This window comes from Dermacentor silvarum, chromosome 11, assembly GCF_013339745.2.
Source record: "Dermacentor silvarum isolate Dsil-2018 chromosome 11, BIME_Dsil_1.4, whole genome shotgun sequence".
Lineage (NCBI taxonomy): Eukaryota > Metazoa > Arthropoda > Arachnida > Ixodida > Ixodidae > Dermacentor > Dermacentor silvarum.
The window spans coordinates 99,704,285-99,724,509 of NC_051164.1; the positions used below are offsets into that span (position 1 = coordinate 99,704,285).

The following is a 20,225-nucleotide window of genomic DNA, read 5'->3' on the forward strand; positions in this document are numbered from 1 at the left end:
TCGCCACTTCCATTGCCTGTTGCTTGTGCTGGTAAGGCGCAAATACAAGGCGCTATTAGAAAGCATGCATGCTTGCTGTGGCGTGGTACTGTGGTGCCACAAAGCATGCACTCTGCGAATGATGGTAGTTGTCCCCAAAATTTCTGTGCGTGCACCCTTGCATCTTTTTCGCTTTATTTTGCGTAAGTAGACATGACACACAATAGGCTTCAGACCAGATGACATGAACAAGTAACATTGGATCCATAGCCGACATGACATGGTCCAATGGTGGTGTTAAATTTAAACATTTAAGACAGCGTGTTGCCTATGTGTCGCATCTGTACACAGTTCCTGGACACCTTCGATGATCAAAATTTAACGTACTAAATTTTAAAACGCCCGTCATCGAAACAAGTGACAACAGTAATTCTAGCGCTGAATGAAAGTTCTCGACCTCGAAGCCCTAGAAAAAATACTGGCAGGCCTGAGACCGCCACAAATAATTTGTTGTAATAGCTTTTCTACGAACCAGTTCCGTTTCGTGTATCTCGTGATGTGATGAGGCAAAAGGTGGTCACATGGGAGCAGATGATCTAGGCATTTTGGCACTCGCTTGGTCATCTGCTATGCTTCTACATCGGGTTGCACAACGAGTAGCAGGCACATACGCCGCTGCTAACGTCTACATTTCTGGTATTCTCGAAGTTGAAGGGGATCCAGAAATACTTCTTTGTATCCATTATTACATGTTTTGCAATACGTACCTCTATGGGTATACTTCAAGGGTAATTACGCTTCGTTGTATTTATTATTTCGTAATATCCCATTTTGTTATAATGTGGTTTGACTACTGCTTTTCGGTGTCTCTGTGACGTCTGAAGTAGTTATTGTGCATACTGTGGACTGCCGACGCGCTAAACGAGTAAGCGGCTGCAATGTGCACAAATTAACGAATCTAAGGAATGACTAACCACATTGGCATGAGTTTTGTCTAAATACAACGTTGACACTCTGAGCCAAATATTCTAAAGCGTCCTGCCGGTGAATATCATTCAAAGCGGTATAGTGAAGGAGTAGCGAGAGTCACTGCCTTCGCCTGCTTTTTTACACCTAAGACCGTATGTGGTTCTAAACAGTGGTTTGTTCGGAAGCGCTTAGATAGGTACTGGCAAAAAGAGGAAATACGTTGACTTCCCGCTACTTCTGTGTTCCTTAAGAAACATGGTATAACTCTCAGCCCACGAAAGCGCCAAATTATGGTATAGCTGGGCTGTAGAAAAAAAAAAAAAAAAAGTGACAAGTACACACCAACCATAGCTGTCTACTAATATTCCAGATGTGACAGAGCCTCCTTTTATCTACATTTAGTGTACACCCCGTGGCAGCTTTAAATCCTTCAGTGCTTCCTATAGATCCTTGTGTGCCTTGTCTATTTTGAGCAGAAGGACATTACACTTTATTGAAATATGTTTCATCGTTTCCCCTCGCTTGAATACAGGCATAGGCAACTATGGCCTCCATTGTCGAACATTATACCGTAGAATTTTCTTCTCGAGCTCCCTTGCCTCGGCCTTTAAAGGAGGAGGAGGGAAACAACTTTAAAAAAATTTAGGGCGTTGTAGATGGCCTCTTGTCTGCGGTGACCTCTTCCGCCCAGGCAATGATTTCTTTTTGTAGCTTTTCTTCTGGAGACCGTATTAGGGTCTCCCATGTCGTTTCAGAGGGAGCTGGCAGAAGCTCTCTGGGTGGGGGAAGACCCTCGCATTCCCAGAGGATGCGTCTTTGGTTTGCTATGGCATTTCTGTCGCAGTTTTTGCATATTGGGTCAACCTCCCCATCTGTGAAGATCGCTAAGCGATGAGGAGTGATAAGGCTGTTAGTTTGAATTCGGCGGAGGATAGTGGCCTGCGCTCTCATAAGGTTGCTGTGTGGTATTGGGTATATTCTCCTGTTCTCATTATATAGGTTGGTAAGTCACTATCTCTCCCATCGGGGGGTCCGGTTCCAAGGAGAGTGCGACCCGGTTAGTTAACCCTCGTTGCCGGGATTTCCCGAGTGAGCGGGGACCCAGACAAGATTGATTTTTGTTCTGTCTTCCTGATTGAAGTTTCTCAAGATCTTGGCTGTATTTAGTCCCACACTGCCCCTCATAAAGCTGAGAATAGCGCTCTTAGAGTCGCTCAGGACAGTATGTGTAGTTGGGTTCATGATGGCCAGCGCTATGGCCACTTCTTCGGCCTCTTTGATTGATGCGGCTCTAGTTGAGGCCACATTTATGATTCTAGATTTTCTGTCCACGGCACTCGGGGTGTATGTGTTGTGTCCCTGGTTGGCGGCATCGACAAAGACTGCGGTTTGGTCTTGCTCGTGCTTTTCGCGTAGTTTGTCTGCCCTGGCTTTTCTCGTGCCGTCGTGCCTGCCCGCCAGGGTGTTTTGGGGTATTGGCTTGAATTAGGTAATGTCTGATTGCGGGAGATAGTGGTGCTCTGCCTCCCGTGGTGTATATGGGTGTAATGTTCAGTCTACTCAGGATGTGTAGTCCCGTCATTGTGTCTGATAGCCGTGTTATTTGTGCTGTTTCGTGTGCTTCGATCAGCTCCTCTAGGGTGTTGTGCATTCCAAGTTGGAGGAGCTTCTCGGTGCTGGTATAAACAGGCAAACCTAGTGCCCATTTGTACGCTTGTCGAATTATAACTTCTATTTTAGCTTTGTCTGATTTCCTGAGATAACAGCAGAAGGAGCAGACTATGCGGCTGATTAGGAATGCCTGAATCAACCTACACAAGTCCATCTCCTACATTCCTCTGTCTGTTGGCCACTCGCCTGAGCAGTCCACAAATTTGTTTGGCGGTGTTCTGCAGTTTTGTGAGGGCCCCAGTATTCTGCGTGTTGTGTTGAATAAGCATGCCCAGCACTCTAATGGTCAGAACCGGAGGAACCGGGCCGCTTTCCAAGAAAATTTTGATCGGTGCCTGTTGTTGGGTGTCAGTGTCTGGCGTCTTTTTGGCTTTATTTCTAATGATTAGGAGTTCGGATTTCATGGGGGAGCATGTTAGCCCGTTGTGTCTGACATACTCTTGCACAAAGTTTGCTGCCTCCTGTAACGCGTCATTTATAGCACCATCCGAGCCGCTGTTTGTCCAGATGGTAACATCGTCCGCGTATATGGCATGATTGATGCGTGATATCCTGTTTAATTGTTCTGGTAGGTTCATCATAGTGATATTGAGTATTGGTGAGAGGACGGCACCTTGTGGGGTGCCTCTTGTCCCTAGAGTAAGCTTTTGACCACGCACTTCACCCACTTGGATGGTTGCCATTCTTTCTTTGAGAAAGTTGGAAATGTAGGCGAAAGTTCGTTTGCCTACATTCAGCTGGGATAGGCCATTTAAGATGGCCTGATGTGCTACATTATCAAATGCTTTACAGACGTCCAGGCCCAGTATGGTACGAGTGGCTCTTATTGGGCGTGGATCAAGAATGTCTTGTTGCAGTTGAAGCATAATGTCTTGTGTTAAAAAAAGGTAATAAAGTACTGCCTTTGAATTTGTCAAAAACAAAACTCTATATATAAATATATAGTCGAAAGCCTATCTGCTTTGACTATCACGTTTCAATCTTATAGACCATAAAATGTGTCTTTGGATTATACAACACGCATCGTGCGCCCCCCTTTGCTTATATACATGCAAGTACATGTACTGTATGCACTAGCTGACACATATACATGTAAGTCATGTATTGTCTACACTAGCTGACACACACTGTATGCACGCAACTCGGAGGCGCACCTTGAGGTTGGCTCTCCGCACTTGCATGTTGGCGAGGATGTCGCTGATCCTCTGGGCGCTGAGGCGCGTCTCCAGAAGACCCATGTCGTCGTGCTCGTTGGGCGTGAGCGTCAGCAGGGAGACCAGCCCGCCGCCGGCCAGCGGCACCTCGACCGCGCTGCAGTTGAGGTAGTCGTGGCGCGCGTACCGGACCCGGGTCCAGCGGGCCTCCAGCATCGCTGGATTGCCGCCCAGCGACTCGATCGTTTCGGCGGCCGCCGCGGTCGTGTCTGCGAGTTTGAAGGGGGAAGTGAGCTTTGATGAAGGCTTCCTCGAAGGTTCGCAACATTGACTGATAGTAAAATCTTCACTCGGTACCTCCGGACACCCAAGGGCTGGTTCTATGGTAAAAGGGTACAGCCGCGGCAAAGGTGTGTATAATTGACGAACATGCTACAAAAAATGCGCACGTGATATGTTGCGGAAAGTACAGTACTGCACGTCGCCGCATATGTTCTTTTGCTTGCTTCGCTGGGCAATGTGGTCCGTGCAAGTTCCACCTGTGTTTAAGCCAGCCCCGTGTTCGCTGGAAGATGGCTGCCAGGAAGACGCACCTTGTCTAACTGGCCTAATAATTCAAGGATTGCGGGATGAAATCTCGGCAATAAACGTTGGTGGATCGAGAGACGACACACTTGACGTTCCGCGTCACTGCCTGTGCGGCAAACTCAAAAACGCACCAAGACGTTATCATTTACTTTGCGTCAGCACTTCGTGCGGTGGTTATATATATATATATATATATATATATATATATATATATATATATATATATATATATATATAGAAGGATGCGGGGCAGGAGACGACCTGGGTCTACCGAAAGCGGCCTTCCACAGAAAGTAGTCTCTAGCTCTCACCTTGGAAAATCGTGTTATATAGAATAAACACCGTGCACGGCAACCATATCAGATGACAGTGACAGCGTGCACGCCCATAGGCTGACCTTCCAAAGAAGCAGGTTCGGCGCCAGCGCCGACCCGTCTTCCGAGCTGCAGGAGCGTCGGGGGTGCCGCCTCGAGCAGCGGCTGGGCCTTCCATCGGACCCCTTCGGCGGGCACCAGGTCGAGCTCGATGTGCGAGTCCAGGTGCAGGCCGGACAGGAGCAGCAGCTGCGTCCACGGCGGCGGCGTGTCCGGCAGCAGGTTGGCCAGCTGCGCGTGGCTCGCCTTCTCGACCACGGCGTTGATGTGCTGGCGCGCCTCCTCGGCGTTGGCCGCGAAGTCCAGCGAGTGGACGGACGCGTTGTAGAAGTGGTACAGCGACCGCTGGAACGGGTACTTGACGCCGAAGTCCCGCTGCACGTACAGGCTCCTGCACGACAGAGCTTGCATGTGACGTACGCCACGCGGACGCAGACTTCTCACCGTACTGATCCTCCAACGTAACAAAATGTTCTAGCACACTCTAACAGAGCTATGGATAGGATGACGTCAGCGTATCATATTCACTTCCATGGTTAAACCGCTTCAATGTTATAAAGACGCCGTCGCGGAACGCTCTTGGCGTGTGTGCTGGAACCACGGCAGCTAGAACCGCTTGTCAGAATTTATGGCGGCTAGGATGCCGTCAGTGCAATTGCCGTCTATATATATATAGGCGAGCTTTACAGACTGAAACGGCTTCTCTTGCAGTTCAGCGATTCCGTATAGGATCTGCATGCTTATGTCTTCCGCACCATTTTTGGTGAAGTGGGGCGGATGTCGTGTAAGTTCCATATCTTCACAGCGAGTTACGGCCTGGTTCAGATACCAAGGGGTCCCATGAGTTGCAGACATCCTCCCTTTCCAATGTATTTTCGCTGGGCGAGCTGCTTCATCATTTGTCTGAGACAGTTGATGAAGAATTTGCTTTCAACGTTTTCTAGCTGTTAGTAAAGACCAACGTCCGAGTTCACTTTCGTTTGTGCATGCATCGAGTTCACTTTCGTTTGTGCATGCATCTGCACGAGGACCGGGGCTCTGGAGGTCTTACCAGCGCACTGCCTTCTAGAGGCATGCAAAGACCGCATCGCGGGTTCCGTAACATTGTACAGTTTGCACGGCGTAATTCAACTTGCGCTGTTATCTCGATTCGCTTTTTCACAGCAGAACGGCGTCGGTCACGCCACGTAAATACTGTACAGGGGGACGCGAGAGCATTCGAAGGAACAATACAAATTAGAAGGGGCATTTTCTTTCTTTCTTTCTTTCTTTCTTCCTTTCTTTCTTTCTTTCTTTCTTTCTTTCTTTCTTTCTTTCTTTCTTTCTTTCTTTCTTTCTTTCTTTCTTTCTAAGTTCAAGGCGCAAGTAGTGCCCAAGAAGTTTGTGGCCTTCGATATCAGATCATAGCACGAGGTCGTGAATTCGACTACCAGCCGTGGCTACTGCATTTAGATGGGGGCGAAATGCAAAAGCGCTCGTGTACTTGGATTTAAAAAAAAATAATCCGAAGCCTTGCTTTGGGACGTTAAACCCACACAATCAATCGATCAGTCTATGCGTATACAAATATCGACAGTGTGTGTGTACCTGAATATGAGCAGGTTGGCGTCCCTCAGGTTGAGCGCCAGGTGCGCGGACAGGTCGCGCACTGCGAGGTGCACGTGCTGCATCCCCCACAGGTAGAGCACGTGGCGAAGCGCCATGGCCGACGAACCCCGGGCCCCCAGCAGCAGCATGCCCAGCGACGAGCTCACGCAGAATGGGCACAGGGCCACGTTGCCCTCGGCCTGTGGCTGGCGCGACTCGGCCCCGGCGTCTCGCAGCGCCCGGTACAGGTCCAGCCCGAACTGGTTCGCCGAGAAGGCCAGCTTGCGCGTGCCGAACGGCAGGCCCTGCTGCGCGTCGGCCAGCTGGATGCAGGTCAGCACCAGCAGGGGTAGCACGTAGAAGGCGGGCCGCAGCGTCGGCGCTAGCGCCGTGGTCTTGCGGATTGCCAGGGACGAGTTCGAGATGGTCGCCGCCCGCGGCGCCATGACGCGACTGGTGGTCTCAGATCCGCAGGCTGGTGCGCTGCGCACATGGTGTATATATATATATACAAGCGTATTATGCGTCACGCAGGCTGCCGAGTCAAATGTTGGGAGATTGAGGAGAACTCCCGCCCCCTAGCCTTCGTAGTAGTACCAGTCTGCAGTGCTAGTTGGCCGGACTAAAGTCCCTAGATATTTATTGCTTTTTTTTTAAAGAGCAGACAATCTAGGGACTTTATTAAAATAGCAAGACATCTAGGGACTTTAGGCCGGACATGGGCGAAAACCAAAACCGAATTGTCCGCTACTTAGGACAGTTACAGTTAAGTTGCTGTCTGGTTAAACTAGTGGTGACCTTCAGTGAGACCTAACAAGCATGGAAGCATGGCTTTAGGCTCACTAAGTACGTTTTATTGCGATAGCAATTATGTGGACACTTAAACTGGATTTCTGCCGTCGGCGTCGCCGTCGCCGTGAGGTTCCGTATAGATAACATCATACTGTCAGGTTAAACTAGTAGTGACCTTCAGTGAGACTTAGCAAGCATGGAAGCATGGCTTTAGGCTCACTAAGTACGTTTTTCTTTCTTTCTTTATTTGTTAATTTACTGGTTTTTATTAAGAACTAAGTGACATCTCGTAGATAATAGGGGCTGACAGGTGACAGAATTAATGATCTCCAAAAAGCGACGTTGCTAAGAGCAGAGCAATAGATTGACAGATTCGATTGCACCTATTTGAAACAACTGAGCGGCATAGTCGAATCAAGTAATCTGCGTTATAACGGCCGGAGCGTTTTTAATGAAAATCTAATAACTTGTTCACTCTTATAGTGCGACAATTAACCTCCAAGCGTAAGCATACAACGAAAGAATAATAACGACAATATTGGTATATACCGGGTGATCAATTTTAAGTTTTACAAATTTTTTAGAAATCGTTTGTGGCAGGTAACGTAATTCTAGTCCATGAGCTGGATTATTCTAAGACGCGGATATTAATCGCACGCGAATAAAAAAAAAACATTCAATGAATTAACAAAAATCACTTATTATTTTAAGGCACATATTGCAATTTACGAATTGTATAGCGGGTGAGATAGCAAGTCGTACCCACTTCGATTTCATTTTCAGGATGACATCAGTTTCAAGATATTAATTAGCCAAAGTGTGCGATAAAATACATGGGCGTTCCAGTTTCTTTTGTGCTTCATGCACAAAAGAGCGTTTTGTTCAAAGATGAGGTGGAGCAAACACTGCATTATTTCGGCTAATTTGTTGGCGCATATCTCGAAACCCATGCCATGCTGAAAATAAGTGGATATGCCTTGCAAACTCAACGGCTACGATGCGTAAATTGCAATGTGTGCCGTAAAGTAATTAAATAATTTAGTAATTTTCGTCAGCTAATTTATTATGTGTTTCCATTTCTGTTGCAAGTAATGTCCGCCTCCTTGATTAATCTAGCTAAAGGACTAGAATTGTGCTATCTGCCACAGGCGATTTTTAAATATTCTTTAAAACCTTTACAGCCATGAAAACCTTTTAATCATATGCACAAAGCTTTAGCATCATATATTGTTGTGTTGTATACTTAGTTTTGGCTTCGGTTTCAACTCGCTAACATGTCATAATCACGTGCAGATATGTCGTATGTTGAAGTAATAAAATTCGGAAGTTGCCAAGTTTGGGCAGACAATCTGAGAAGGTGCGTGTTGCTGATTGTCTGACAACGCTACCTGGGGCATGGCCAACTCTCTACGCTGCCGATACCACACATATTATGTAAGGTATACATGTTTTGCTTTGTACCTTATGTTTACGTCTTTTTTTCCCTTTTTTTTTTAAGCAGATGAGTACCTAACCTCTATGCTTGCCTCTTGCCAAAACTCGGAAATCGAAAAACAAACTGACGAGCACTTCAGTGCGACCCCTCTCACGGAATTCAAACTTGTCAAAGGCAGCGCGCACAGCAGCCCGCACAGCAGCTTTACGGAGCCATGTAGGGTCATGAATGTTATTTGGTTAGTTTTGTGCGGCAGAGCATCAACACATGATTTTGTTCTGCCGGGCGCTTCGAAGGCAGAGTTTCACCAATTTAGTTTCAAAGACGGAGTAAGCGCGTTGTTTGTTTTCAAAACGCCCGCGCCGTACATCACAGACCATGTGATTCTGGTTGGGCCGCGCGCTTCGTTTTGGTTGATTTTTGCTTTGCTTCTTTTCTCGGCTCCTCCCGTGAAGTTGTTCTTACTTGACCCCAAGTGTGCGCTGCAAACCTGCAAACGTGGCCAGAAACCACTTTCCGTTGCCTAGCCGTGATGACGGCAATTTTTGCCTTGGCTCTCCGTCGGGGGTGTAGCTCAGATGGTAGAGCGCTCGCTTAGCATGCGAGAGGTACGGGGATCGATACCCCGCACCTCCACAATTTTTTTTTTAAGACTTTCTTTTTTGTATTTTCTTTTATTACGTTAATAATACATCACACGATCAGGTGTCATATCCTAATATGGCTTCGAATCTTTGTACGATTTTAATTTCCACGCGTTATTCACAGTGTGATTTGAAAATTGAAATACACGTGGAAATTAAAATCATACAGATTGGAAGCCGTATTACGCTATGACACCTGAGTGTGTGGTGCATTATATTATCAACGAAAGACATAAAAAAAGCAATTAAAAAAAAAAAGAAGAAGTGGAGGTGCGGGGTATCGATCCCCGTACCTCTCGCATGCTAAGCGAGCGCTCTACCATCTGAGCTACACCCCCGACGTTACACGCTTGAAAATTTTGTCAATAAGTAGTTTTTACTAACACGAACGTCAATAATTGCACATTTGTTGTGCGTTTTCTTGCTAGTTATTTAGTAGCAATAAGTATTCACACGAATTTCTTTCACACCACATTATGCAGCAGTTTTGGACAATAATTACTCGCAGCACGACAAACGCATTTTCTTTTCACTACATAGATGGCGCTAGCTGTCTATACAAGCCGTGTTGGCGCCGATGTGGGCGCGTTCAAATGTTTGCATACTCGATGGTTCGCCGTTCAATGGTTCAACCGATTCAACCTGCAGGTTATTCTGCAGAAAGTCGAAACGGAATGGCTGGCTTCCTCTGGTCTCTGGCGTTTGTCGCGTTAGAAATTTAGCGAATGCCTCACACGTCTGGCTCGTCTTTTCGATTTCACAGCCATATCTCAGGCCGTGTTATATGCGGTTGCTTTTGCTCCCGGAAAACTTTCCCTTGCTATATCGACCGATCCCAATCTCTGTGCAAGTCACTTACTGCACAATGAAACGGCTGACTCAAACTTGCAGCCAGCACACCTAAAACGGCTGAATGCGCCAGCCAATCACGTTTTCTCAATTCTGTGACGTCATGGTGGAGAGGAACTTTCGATATCGGCGTGCGTCCTTATGGAATTATGTTTGGAGCACAGAGGCGCATAGGCACGGGCTGTTCTGTTTGATATGTGGGTCAGTATTGCCACATGATGCCAGTTACTCAGTCAAAAAGGGGCGTTCCGTTTTTCAGGAAACTTAATGTACAGGTGATTGTAGCGATATTTATTTGGGAAGGCCGGTCCATTATGATGCTTCCACGCGGGAGAAAACCCAAAATAAGTTTTAGTATATAACCTCTTTGAGAGAATGCAATTGTACGAGGAACAGTGAGAAAGCTCGCGCCCACTCTCACCATACGCTTTTCTCTTTGAGTATAATCGATGTTTTCGTACGTGTCCATTTAAATGTTCACACAAATGAGTCGTCGTATCAACGACTGGATGTTTATTTACGCAGGTCTGGTTTCGCATCGGTCGGTCCCTTGTATGCTTTTGTGGAACAGACGTGCAGGGAGTGAACCAGCAGCTCAGCACGATCGAGACGCTCCATGTCAACCGATATAGCTCGAGCAAGTGGCCAATACTGCCGTAATCTGTGAGTTACATTCTCGGCATGCTTCGTCGCTCGCATCTTATCACCGTGTCGTGACATGTGATAAAATGATTATTCGCGCAAATGAAACGTTTCCACTCCCAATGCATGTGCAGGCACCGCACTCCTTGTGGCTTTTTTTTTTTTTCTGTGGTTCACACACCGTATTGAAACAGCATGCAATTACATTATCGTCGTTGTTGTTGTCGTTGTTGTAAATTAAGGTAGTGATGGCGAGCAATAACATGTCAAAAAAAATTTCTGGCGTATGATATGAATATCACATAAAAATATTACACTTTTTATTCGTATACAATCGACCTATATAGTAACATTATTTTCCTTCAAACCACAACACTTTTTCCCACTTTTCTCGTCATGTGGGCGTCGAACACACACTTTGCGGTTTGCATCTAACCTCTTTCATCCATTGACCAAAGTTGTCTACTAGCTTGGGCCACTACTCATGTGCTGTCTGCTGTCTTGCCGGGCAGATAACATGGACCACTGGGCATGCGCCTGAATATACAGCTTGCCGTTGGCTGGCCTAGTAGATTAACTAGGGTCATTGGCTATGGTGCCACTAGGTGTATATGTGCCCGAAGTGACAAATTCGGCACAGTGTATGTTATTGTGGTATACGCCCATTCTTGGCCAACGCCTTGAAATGGCTTTGCCAAGGTGACACAAGGGACATGTATACCCTTAAATATATTAATGCGAATGCGCTCCATACACGACAGACACCTCCGCCTCGAGTGAGGCCACTTGGTGGTCGAGCTGTTGCAACTAAGTTACAGTCCGGATAATGTAGAGATATTACGTGGTAGTTTCAACAACCAGGGTGCGGTGTTTACGCGCAACCAGTTATACTGCGTCGCGGTATCATTTGGCATTGCGGTTGACAGCGAGATTGCCACTGTCTGCTGTGGCAACACGATGTGTCGGCAATCGGTGCATTGCTTGCATGCTGATCGCATTCAGTCGGCATTTGCCGTGAGATGTGTTCCGCCCGAATTTCTTTTAATAAAGAAGAGAAGGAGGGGAGTCGGTCGGTCAAATTCGAGAAAACACGGCGCTTCTGTTCATTTTTTTTAAACCAGGGGCCCATTGTAAACTTTCGTTGCGCACTAAAAGTTGTAAAGCGCTGTCTACAGGGAGCGTTCTACCGCACGAATTTTTCGTCGCTGTGCTACCATGAGGCGAGCTTACTGCCAACGTCGACATACTCTCCCTCTTCCTTGAATAGGTGTCCACAAGCGACATTCCTTCCCTGGCGTCTCCCATACCACAGCCGAGGGACTGCGTCGCGGGCTTAAAACTCGAGCCCCGCCTCTTTTACAGAGAATATATGTCTCCCTTAGCGAGTTATCTCCGATGTTCCATGTCGGGTATCTGGATGTGGGCCGCTCCCGCGTAGATAGTGCAGTCTAAAGATGTGAACCGAACCCGAAGGTAGCATAGTAAAAAAATTTAGGAAGTCCAACGGTCCTCCAACGCTTCCTCACGCGAGGGGTGACTCGAGAGAGTGCCCTGCGCAGTGACTCCGCCCTCTTCTCATTCCCGGACTCACTCACGAAGACACTGTTGAGTCGCCTTCCAACTTTCTTTTTTCTTCCTTTCTTACAGCGCTGCGCAGTTACAGTGGCAGTTTTGCGCGTTATGCATTGGATGGTTTACCGAAGTCACGTGCCATAATTGGTGACGATGAAGATAGTATGCGTCCGACGTAGAAGCGTTTACGTGTGCGACCTTGATTCTCCTGATGAACTCTTGATTCGACCTTGATGAATTTCATTTGAAACTTTGCATGTATGCACACCGTCAACGCCTCATCAACGCTCCGCGCTCGCTTCTTTGCAATACCCAACCCCGCCGATGGGCCATTTTCATCATCATCATCATCATCATCATTATTTATTTATTTATTTATTTATTTATTTATTTATTTATTTATTTATTTATTTATTTATTTATTTATGTCCACTGTAGAACGAGGTCTCCTCCCAGTGACCTCTGTCATGCCTGATAATGATTTTGATAATGATAATTTGATAATGATTTTGATAATTTCTGCCTGATGGTTTTCTAATTTCATGCAACCTAATTAATCTGCCGTCATCGACTGAGCCTCTCTTCACTTGGCACCCATTCTAATAGACCACCGGTTATCTGCCATACGCATTTATACATGGCCTGCACTTTAATCCGGCCTTTTAACCGAGCTCAAACAGCGACTTTAAGTCAGTTCAGAATGGTAAAGTGCTATTTCAAAACTTGATCGCTATTACGAGTGTTCGGAAAGAAAAGGTAGCGATTGCTATATATAGTGGAGAAACCGGAGGCCAAATTTCCATTTCTTGAATTTCACGCCCGAAAGCCGCTGCTCCGATTCAAAAGTGCGATGTCTCGGTATTTCGAAGCAGTTTCGTGCGTCTCCGGCCTTCCGCTCCTTCCTTGTTTGTCTCTCTCTCTCTCTTTCTATGTGTGTGCGTGTGTGTGTTTGCGCGTGCGTGCAGAAAGAGCCTTCGAATTTCGCTATGCCGAGTGTTTAGTTCCTTTACAATGCAACACGTGATCTTTACTTGCCAAAGTAGGCGATTGACTATAGTTCCCAGCAAGCGCTGTCAAAATCTGTGACGTCACAGCGCTCTAGTCACGCGCGGAGCTACTGGCAGTGCGGAAACATCAAGATGGCGTCGCCTGTCTTTTCTTCCGCCGTTTCTGGCTTACCAGGCGCGCACTCACGGCAAGGCTTACCTTTATCGCACTGAAAGACTAATTTACTAATTCAGTTTTCATTCAGTAATTCAGTGATAACAATACAATACAATAAAAAGCGTATGCCACAAACGAAGTGTAGATCATCATACTGTTAATTGTTACACCTAGTGAACAGATAAAAAGTACACGGAATATTTAAAGCACGACCAAACGACTGGCCAGAATAACTTTGGGGATTATGTTTGTCTGTGTGCATAAAGGGAATTGCTGTTAAATTTGGCTCCATGGCGGCAAACTATAGAGTTCTGCTTAGATCTGTAACCTAATAGAAGACTGTGCACATTTATGAACTTTCATTTCTGCATGTGCAGCAATGCTATTACTAGAACAACGTTGTTCCTTAGTGCAACCTTAAAAGGACGCAACAGAGCAACAGCAAATTAATTTAGACTGTCACCTAGGCGGGACCTGTGTAGCACGTCCCACCAACTCGCAGGACTTACAATAAAGTTGTTTCTCCTCGCTCCTTTCTAAACTATATTTTCTTTTGACTGGCTAGGGTTGATTATTAAAGGTGCAGATGAAGGCCAGACTTTCCGTTTTTCATTCTTCTTTTCTCTCTCTCTCTCTTCTTCTTCTTCTTCTTTTTTTTTTTTTTTTTTTTTTTTTTTTTTTTTTGCAGTTCGAGCCCGAGCCAACCCAAACTTCAGCGCCGGTATACGTATACGTTACTGTGACGTTGCAGATTTCAAAGTTCTTTCTCGTATTTGTCTGTTTTGGCGCCTGCAGGATAAGTTTTTAAACTTGCTAGGCTGAGTATTTGGTTTGTTGAGGTTAGGCCCTGGCAAACGTTGTCAAAATCCGTGACATATATAAAGGCTTTTAACACAGAAGTGTTATCTGCCGGTCCCCAGCGAAAATCTATCCCACGTATACGTAAGCCACGGTATCATCGTCAACGTAAATTTCCTGGCATTTTAGCTGCAAGTGCGACGGTTTGCAAATATTTGTTACTGTTGCCTTTTGTGTTCTTTTCTTTTTTTACACTGCCACTGCAAACAATACAATAAAAAGCGTCGGCCGCAAACGTAAGTCTGTCATCATACTGTTGAATTATACCTAGTGAACAGATAAAAAGTACACGAATATTTAAAGCAAGATCAAACGACTATCCAGAATAACTTTGAGGGTTATATTTGTTTGTGTGCTTAAAGGGGATTGCCGTTAAATTTGGCTCCATGGCGGCGAACTGCAAGTTCTGCTGACATCTGTTACCTAATAGAAGACTGTGCACATTTATGAACTTTCAACTCTGAATGTGCAGCAATGCTATTACTGCTTGTTAGAATACGCGTTTCACTTTCGTGTTATGACCAACACGCTTTGTTTGCTAGTACAACCTAACTCAATATTCGTCATTCGTTTCCCTTTAATTCGTTATCTTTTTGAACTGTTTTCTCTTCCTCTTCTCTTTGTTAGGCCCACAGACACATGCTTGTCTCGTGATCTCTGCTTCCGAGAACCGTTTTTTTCTAAGCGTACCGCACATCGAACCGTTTTTCTAAGCGTGCACAGTCTACATGCAAGCTACAGCGCTTGCATGTAGGCTCCCTACGCACGTATTGCGCAGTGCGCCCCCTACGAGTGGTCGTCCGCGGTCCGTAACAAGCACTGACCCGTGAATGGCCGGAGAATGACACCCATCGTTATAGACGAACACATAATGCGGAGCACCGCGTCATCATCGCGGGCTGGCCATCCGGTCGCGAAAACGGAAACCCGTATAGACACACGAGCTGGCCACCGAATACGTGCTCCCTGAAATAGAACTTCTCCGCACACTGGCAGTAGGGGTGCAAGAGAGAAAGAGTATGGCGTGAGAACGCCGTGACGTCATGGCGGGGAAAGTGGGCGGTTGCGTGTTCTTGCATGCGTGCGAGAGAAGTTTACCGTGCAAGCAAGGCTGCATGGTGGCATGAAGTTAACTATACGGTATGTTAAATGTTGCCTCTGGCCAGCGACCTCATTGTACACTACTACACTTGCAAATTGAAGCTGGAACATCACGTGCAATGCATGTGCAAGAACAGGGCACTGACATTTAAGGACTGTGAATGAATGAAATATGTTAGAAATAATTGTAACACCCACAGAAGGACCCGCATAAAAAAGATAAAAACAGAGATAAACCGAAAGGTTCACTTGAAAATTTCATCTGTTGTGGCTAAAAAAAAAATAATGAAAAAATTAGTTATATAGCATCTTATAGAACGCCGTCAAACCAACGTAAATCTCTGACCCGTGGGTTGATCCACCTTGTTGAAAATTTTCCTAACAACAATTTTTAGTGCGAAACCTGCCTTTTAAAGACTCGCTCAAGACGGCGAGAGTATCCCTGATATTTTTCTATCTGTGATGATGCATCGTGACAGAAGGTATATGGCGTTCAGACACGGACGCAAGAGAAGAGAACCAGACAACACAAACGCCGCGTTTGTGTTGTCGGGTTCTCCCGTTCTGGTGTCCGTGTCTTCTTTCACGGTGAATCCCCGCCAACTATATAGCTCAACTTTCTGTAGTTCTGTGATGACGGTCGGGCTTGTCTAACGTCGGCAACAGCTTCGCTGTACATCCACCTTCACAGGGTGAAATGGGGGCGGATTTTCTTATGCTTCTCACTTTATCTGCTATACTGTTCGTCCTACCGTTGGAAGTCTTTATAGCGATTCAGTGAAAATGTAGTGCGTACGCGCGCGCGTGTGTGTTCTAAATGAGTTCTCTAAAACAATTGTCTTTTTTTTATGTATATAGAAGATGTTGGCGTCTTTAACTGGCGCTTGCTACACCTTTTCACATACAAATGCAAATAATGAAGGATAGAAGTATTTAAAAAAATAACCTAAAAGCACGCTGAAACTTCAAGTCCACTGATATAATACCTCAAACTCATTTAAGTTATGCTGCAAATACAATTGACCGCCCGCGGAGCCTCAGTGGTTATATGGTGTGCTGCCGCTGAGCACGAGGTCGCAGGTTCGATTCCCGACCAAGGTGTCCCTACGAGCGTCCTTGAATGCACTTTGCCGTCAATCATGTTGATATCCATCTCAGAAGCAATTACGTTAACTATTCGGGCCGAATTAAAGTGTGATGCATGCTAAACTGTAAATATGGGTGCGGTTCTGTCGTATATTCATGTCGTAAGCTATATACCGTGATAAACTGACACTATAGTTTAGTAGTTCGATCTAGACTGTTCTGTCGTCACAGATGACGAAAAGCGCCCTATGAAGTGCGTTACGAATGCGGCCAGTTGAAATGAAAATGCCGGATGTATAGCATCGACGTGCCAAACGACCACACTTTGCTTTACTTTCACATCCGTGTTTACACAAAGAAAATTGGTTTTTGAGACTAGAACATTCAGACGGTTCCTTTCGCGTACGTGGAGAAGCTGCTTTTTGCATCTAACCGTGGCAATGATTTTTTTTTTCACGCTTATAATACGAACCGACTTGGAAAGTGATGATGTCCCTGATCTGTCTCCCTGTCTTAGGTGGATACATTTGTGGTTCCATTTCAATGCACCCTTTTGAATACTGCTCGTTGGGCATAGGATTGGTTAACCAAGTAATGGATGATTAGGAAGAAGCGTCACACACAGACGTTTCCTGTCGGATTGACACGGCTAATGGACTATGGCATCACTTGACGCTCTATCAGCACTTAACGATGTTCTTCACGCCGTCGAAAAGCTTTCGTGTACTAAATTCGGGAGATTGAATGCACCAGGCTGCCGGCACGTCGAACGCGCATCCTTTTGCAGGATATTGTGCGTTACAGGTCACAGAGTTCGACTTTGGAAAGGGCGCTGAGAAGCGAACAGAAGCGCGAGTGTGAAAACCGTCCACGCCTCTATACTCGCTTTCGATCGTACGAAAAAACGTAGCCCAGCGTATTCCACGTGGACCTCACCTTGCGCGTCTTCCGTTAGGACAAGCGGCTTCCCGCTGACGGTCGAACCGGCGTCCTCCTCGCGATGATCTTTCGCCGCCCCCGAAGTCGCTTGTGCTTCTCTACGAACGCAAGCTCCTACTTCATCAAGTCCGCGTCGTGTCCCCTTCACGAATAACTTTCGGCGGAAAGCGCACCAACACACACGTACCAGCAGTAGTTTGATTGATCTCCGACTAAACACGCTATGGTCACTGAATCGGGCCACTCTGTAAACCTAGTCTACACAGCCATGGAAACACAGGGGTGTTCTCACGTTCTCCCGTAGATAGTCTTCAACCACCGCTTCTGCTCGACCTTCCAAACTGCAGGTACGTCAATGGACAGCAGTGGAGACCAGACTGCGCACTCAGTCGACGTAAGGACGAGACTGTGTCCGACCGGGCCCCGGTTTGCCGGGTTTATTGAACGTATCGGCGTCTATACACTGTCAGGCGTGGCCGGCATCCGCGGTCACCACCGTGATGTCGATGACGTCGACGCCCCAAGCTCTTCCCCGCGGCGTTTTGCGACCGATTCGCACGGTTTGTCTTCGCGCTTTGCGGAGCACGTGGTCTCTGGCTGTCGACGACGACACAGACGGACGGACAACGAACGAATCCCCCGCCGCGAACAGTCCTGCTGCGTTCTTTGTTGCCGCTGCCGCTATTACTAGTGGCCGACTGCTGTGCTACGGATGCTGCGGTGCTGGGCGCGGGGAAGGATGCTATAACCCAGTTTGTCTCTCCAGCGGCGCGGTTGCGTCGTTGTATGGCGAAAGGGGCTGTTGCACTTGGGCGTGAGCTGCAGAAGAGGAGGGCGCGTGGATGTGCGCCACCCTTCCCGACACGGACGCTCCCGTTGGTCGGCGTGGCGTGAGAGTCCGTCGCGGACCGCCGCGTGCGGCGCCCGGGGCAACGGCCCATGGACGAGGCACGTCGTCAACGTCGGGCGAAGCTCCGCGAGCGACGGTGGCGGCTTGCTTTGCGGACGCTCTTCATTCCCCTCTGCGCGTCTCTTTCACGCCGATAGCGGTGGCGTGTCCGTGCAATCCTGCTGAGCGCATCCATGGCTGCATGCACCGGGTCGAAGTGCTGTTGTATGCGCTGCGCGCATTCTTGCCGCAGGAACGCGTAGAGATGCCAGGCTTAAAAGCGGCGTTTTCTTTCTTTCTTCTTCTATGAGTGCCGTGGCAACAGGAAGGAGTGGTAATGGTCCTTATGGAACTGTTTCGTCGAGCCGCGCAGCTGTCATCCGTGGAGTCTATGCTCCATTACTGGGCACGTGCCTGCCAGGCCGCGGAAGCCGCAGTGGAATTCTGTTCGTGTACGTGGTTAATATTACAGTTGTGGTTTTCAGAAAAAATGGTTACGCTTGTATTTGCGGCGCAACTGGTCGCGATGCAGCCGTCTTCAAAGGCACCGACTTTATGCCAGCTTACGTCTCGGTGTCTGTCCACTGCGGCTATTCCGCAACAAGAGACGTGCATCTCAAGACGCTGCAATTCTTTTTCCCGGTTCGTTGTAACAAACCTGGTCACTGAAAGATCGGGTCAATCGCTGCTAAACTGTATACGATCAGGCTGTTCGCCTGGGCTGCGTTCACCTTATCCTCCTACATATGCATCACCGCTATAGAGGAATATAGCTGCATGCGGTCGTTGTAGTTGCATTCATTTTTCATTTTTCAGGTTTTACCGCATCACGTTAACAGACGTGTATGATATTCCATCACTGGTACAGTATATCTAATGTCTTCCAAAAAATACGGGGATTAGATGGCGTAGCAGCCATTGCTGCAGACATCTAGCGCATGGCTCGTTCAAGGTGAGCGCCTGAACTATTCCAAGACAAAGGAGGAAGCGGTCAACGTCAACAACCGGTGGTCCCAGTTGGTCTTCCTCACAAGGAAGGACTGAGCCCATGGAATATTGCTTAACCTTCGGCAGTCTGGCGAGAACCAGGGTATATGAACCATGCAGGGCCCCTCCTGACATGGCTGACGCAAGATGGCCATGTATCTTTCACTGCACTGCGACATTCTTTGAAGCACACTTACAAGGTGGTATAATAAGTTCCGAGACTGGCTCTGTTTCGAAGAAAGTAATTTATTTATGTGGCATTCAAACACTGCACGCCGCCTTGGAAATGCATTCCCTTGCGCATCAATACAGGGCTTGCAGTGTTCCTGCCACGTTGCGATTATGTCCTGGAAGTGTTCTCTCTTGCACGTACCGAACGCCTTCTGCTATTCGCGCTTTATTTCGGCTTGTGTTCTTAGTTTCATTCCGTGTTAGTGTCTTTCTGTGGCGCCGTTTCGAATATGTGTATGCTGACATCTGACAACTACTATTACATGTAATGCAGCGAAGCTGCATAAGCTAGTTCTCGCACTCTTCTGAAGTACTACGGGTTTGTTTGGTTGCTAGCGGCCTTGCTCGAACGCAGTGGCAACGCAAGCGCTGTTGCGGCGTTTGCCATCAGTGCTGTAAAATTGCAGATGGCCTTTTATTTAAACGCAGAGGTTTGCCGATGTAGAAGCATTCGCCTACATGCTACTCTGCAAGAGAGGGAGAGATGGGTTCTTCACAAATTTAAAAATCCAGCACAAGGTCACCGTTTCAATACGAGCGTTGAAAAATTCACCGCCCATTCATCTCGTACAGATGGTACACCAGCGAAACTGAAATGCGCGGCCCCGGTATGAGCCACACGTGATTTCTTTCTTTCTTTCTTTCTTTCTTTCTTTCTTTCTTTCTTTCTTTCTTTCTTTCATTCATTCATTCATTCATTCATTCATTCATTCA

At 47.0% G+C, this 20,225-nt stretch overlaps 1 protein-coding gene and 2 non-coding genes across 3 annotated transcripts in view; 1 reads left to right on the plus strand and 2 right to left on the minus strand.

The window, feature by feature from the left end:
- Positions 1 to 18,369, minus strand: part of LOC119433433 (leukocyte elastase inhibitor) — a 20,749-nt gene extending 2,380 nt beyond the window's left edge. The window contains exons 1-4 of the mRNA XM_037700640.2: positions 17,402 to 18,369; positions 6,323 to 6,805; positions 4,759 to 5,126; positions 3,774 to 4,042 (exon numbers count right to left, since the gene is read on the minus strand). Of these exons, the coding sequence (XP_037556568.1) occupies positions 3,774 to 4,042; positions 4,759 to 5,126; positions 6,323 to 6,768 (1,083 nt within the window). The 5' untranslated portion in view covers positions 6,769 to 6,805; positions 17,402 to 18,369. The remainder of the gene's footprint in view (positions 1 to 3,773; positions 4,043 to 4,758; positions 5,127 to 6,322; positions 6,806 to 17,401) is intronic.
- Trnaa-agc (transfer RNA alanine (anticodon AGC)) lies at positions 9,113 to 9,185 on the plus strand. The gene has a single exon. It is a non-coding gene; the product is annotated as a tRNA-Ala (tRNA).
- Trnaa-agc (transfer RNA alanine (anticodon AGC)) lies at positions 9,459 to 9,531 on the minus strand. The gene has a single exon. It is a non-coding gene; the product is annotated as a tRNA-Ala (tRNA).
- Positions 18,370 to 20,225: the final 1,856 nt, after the last annotated feature.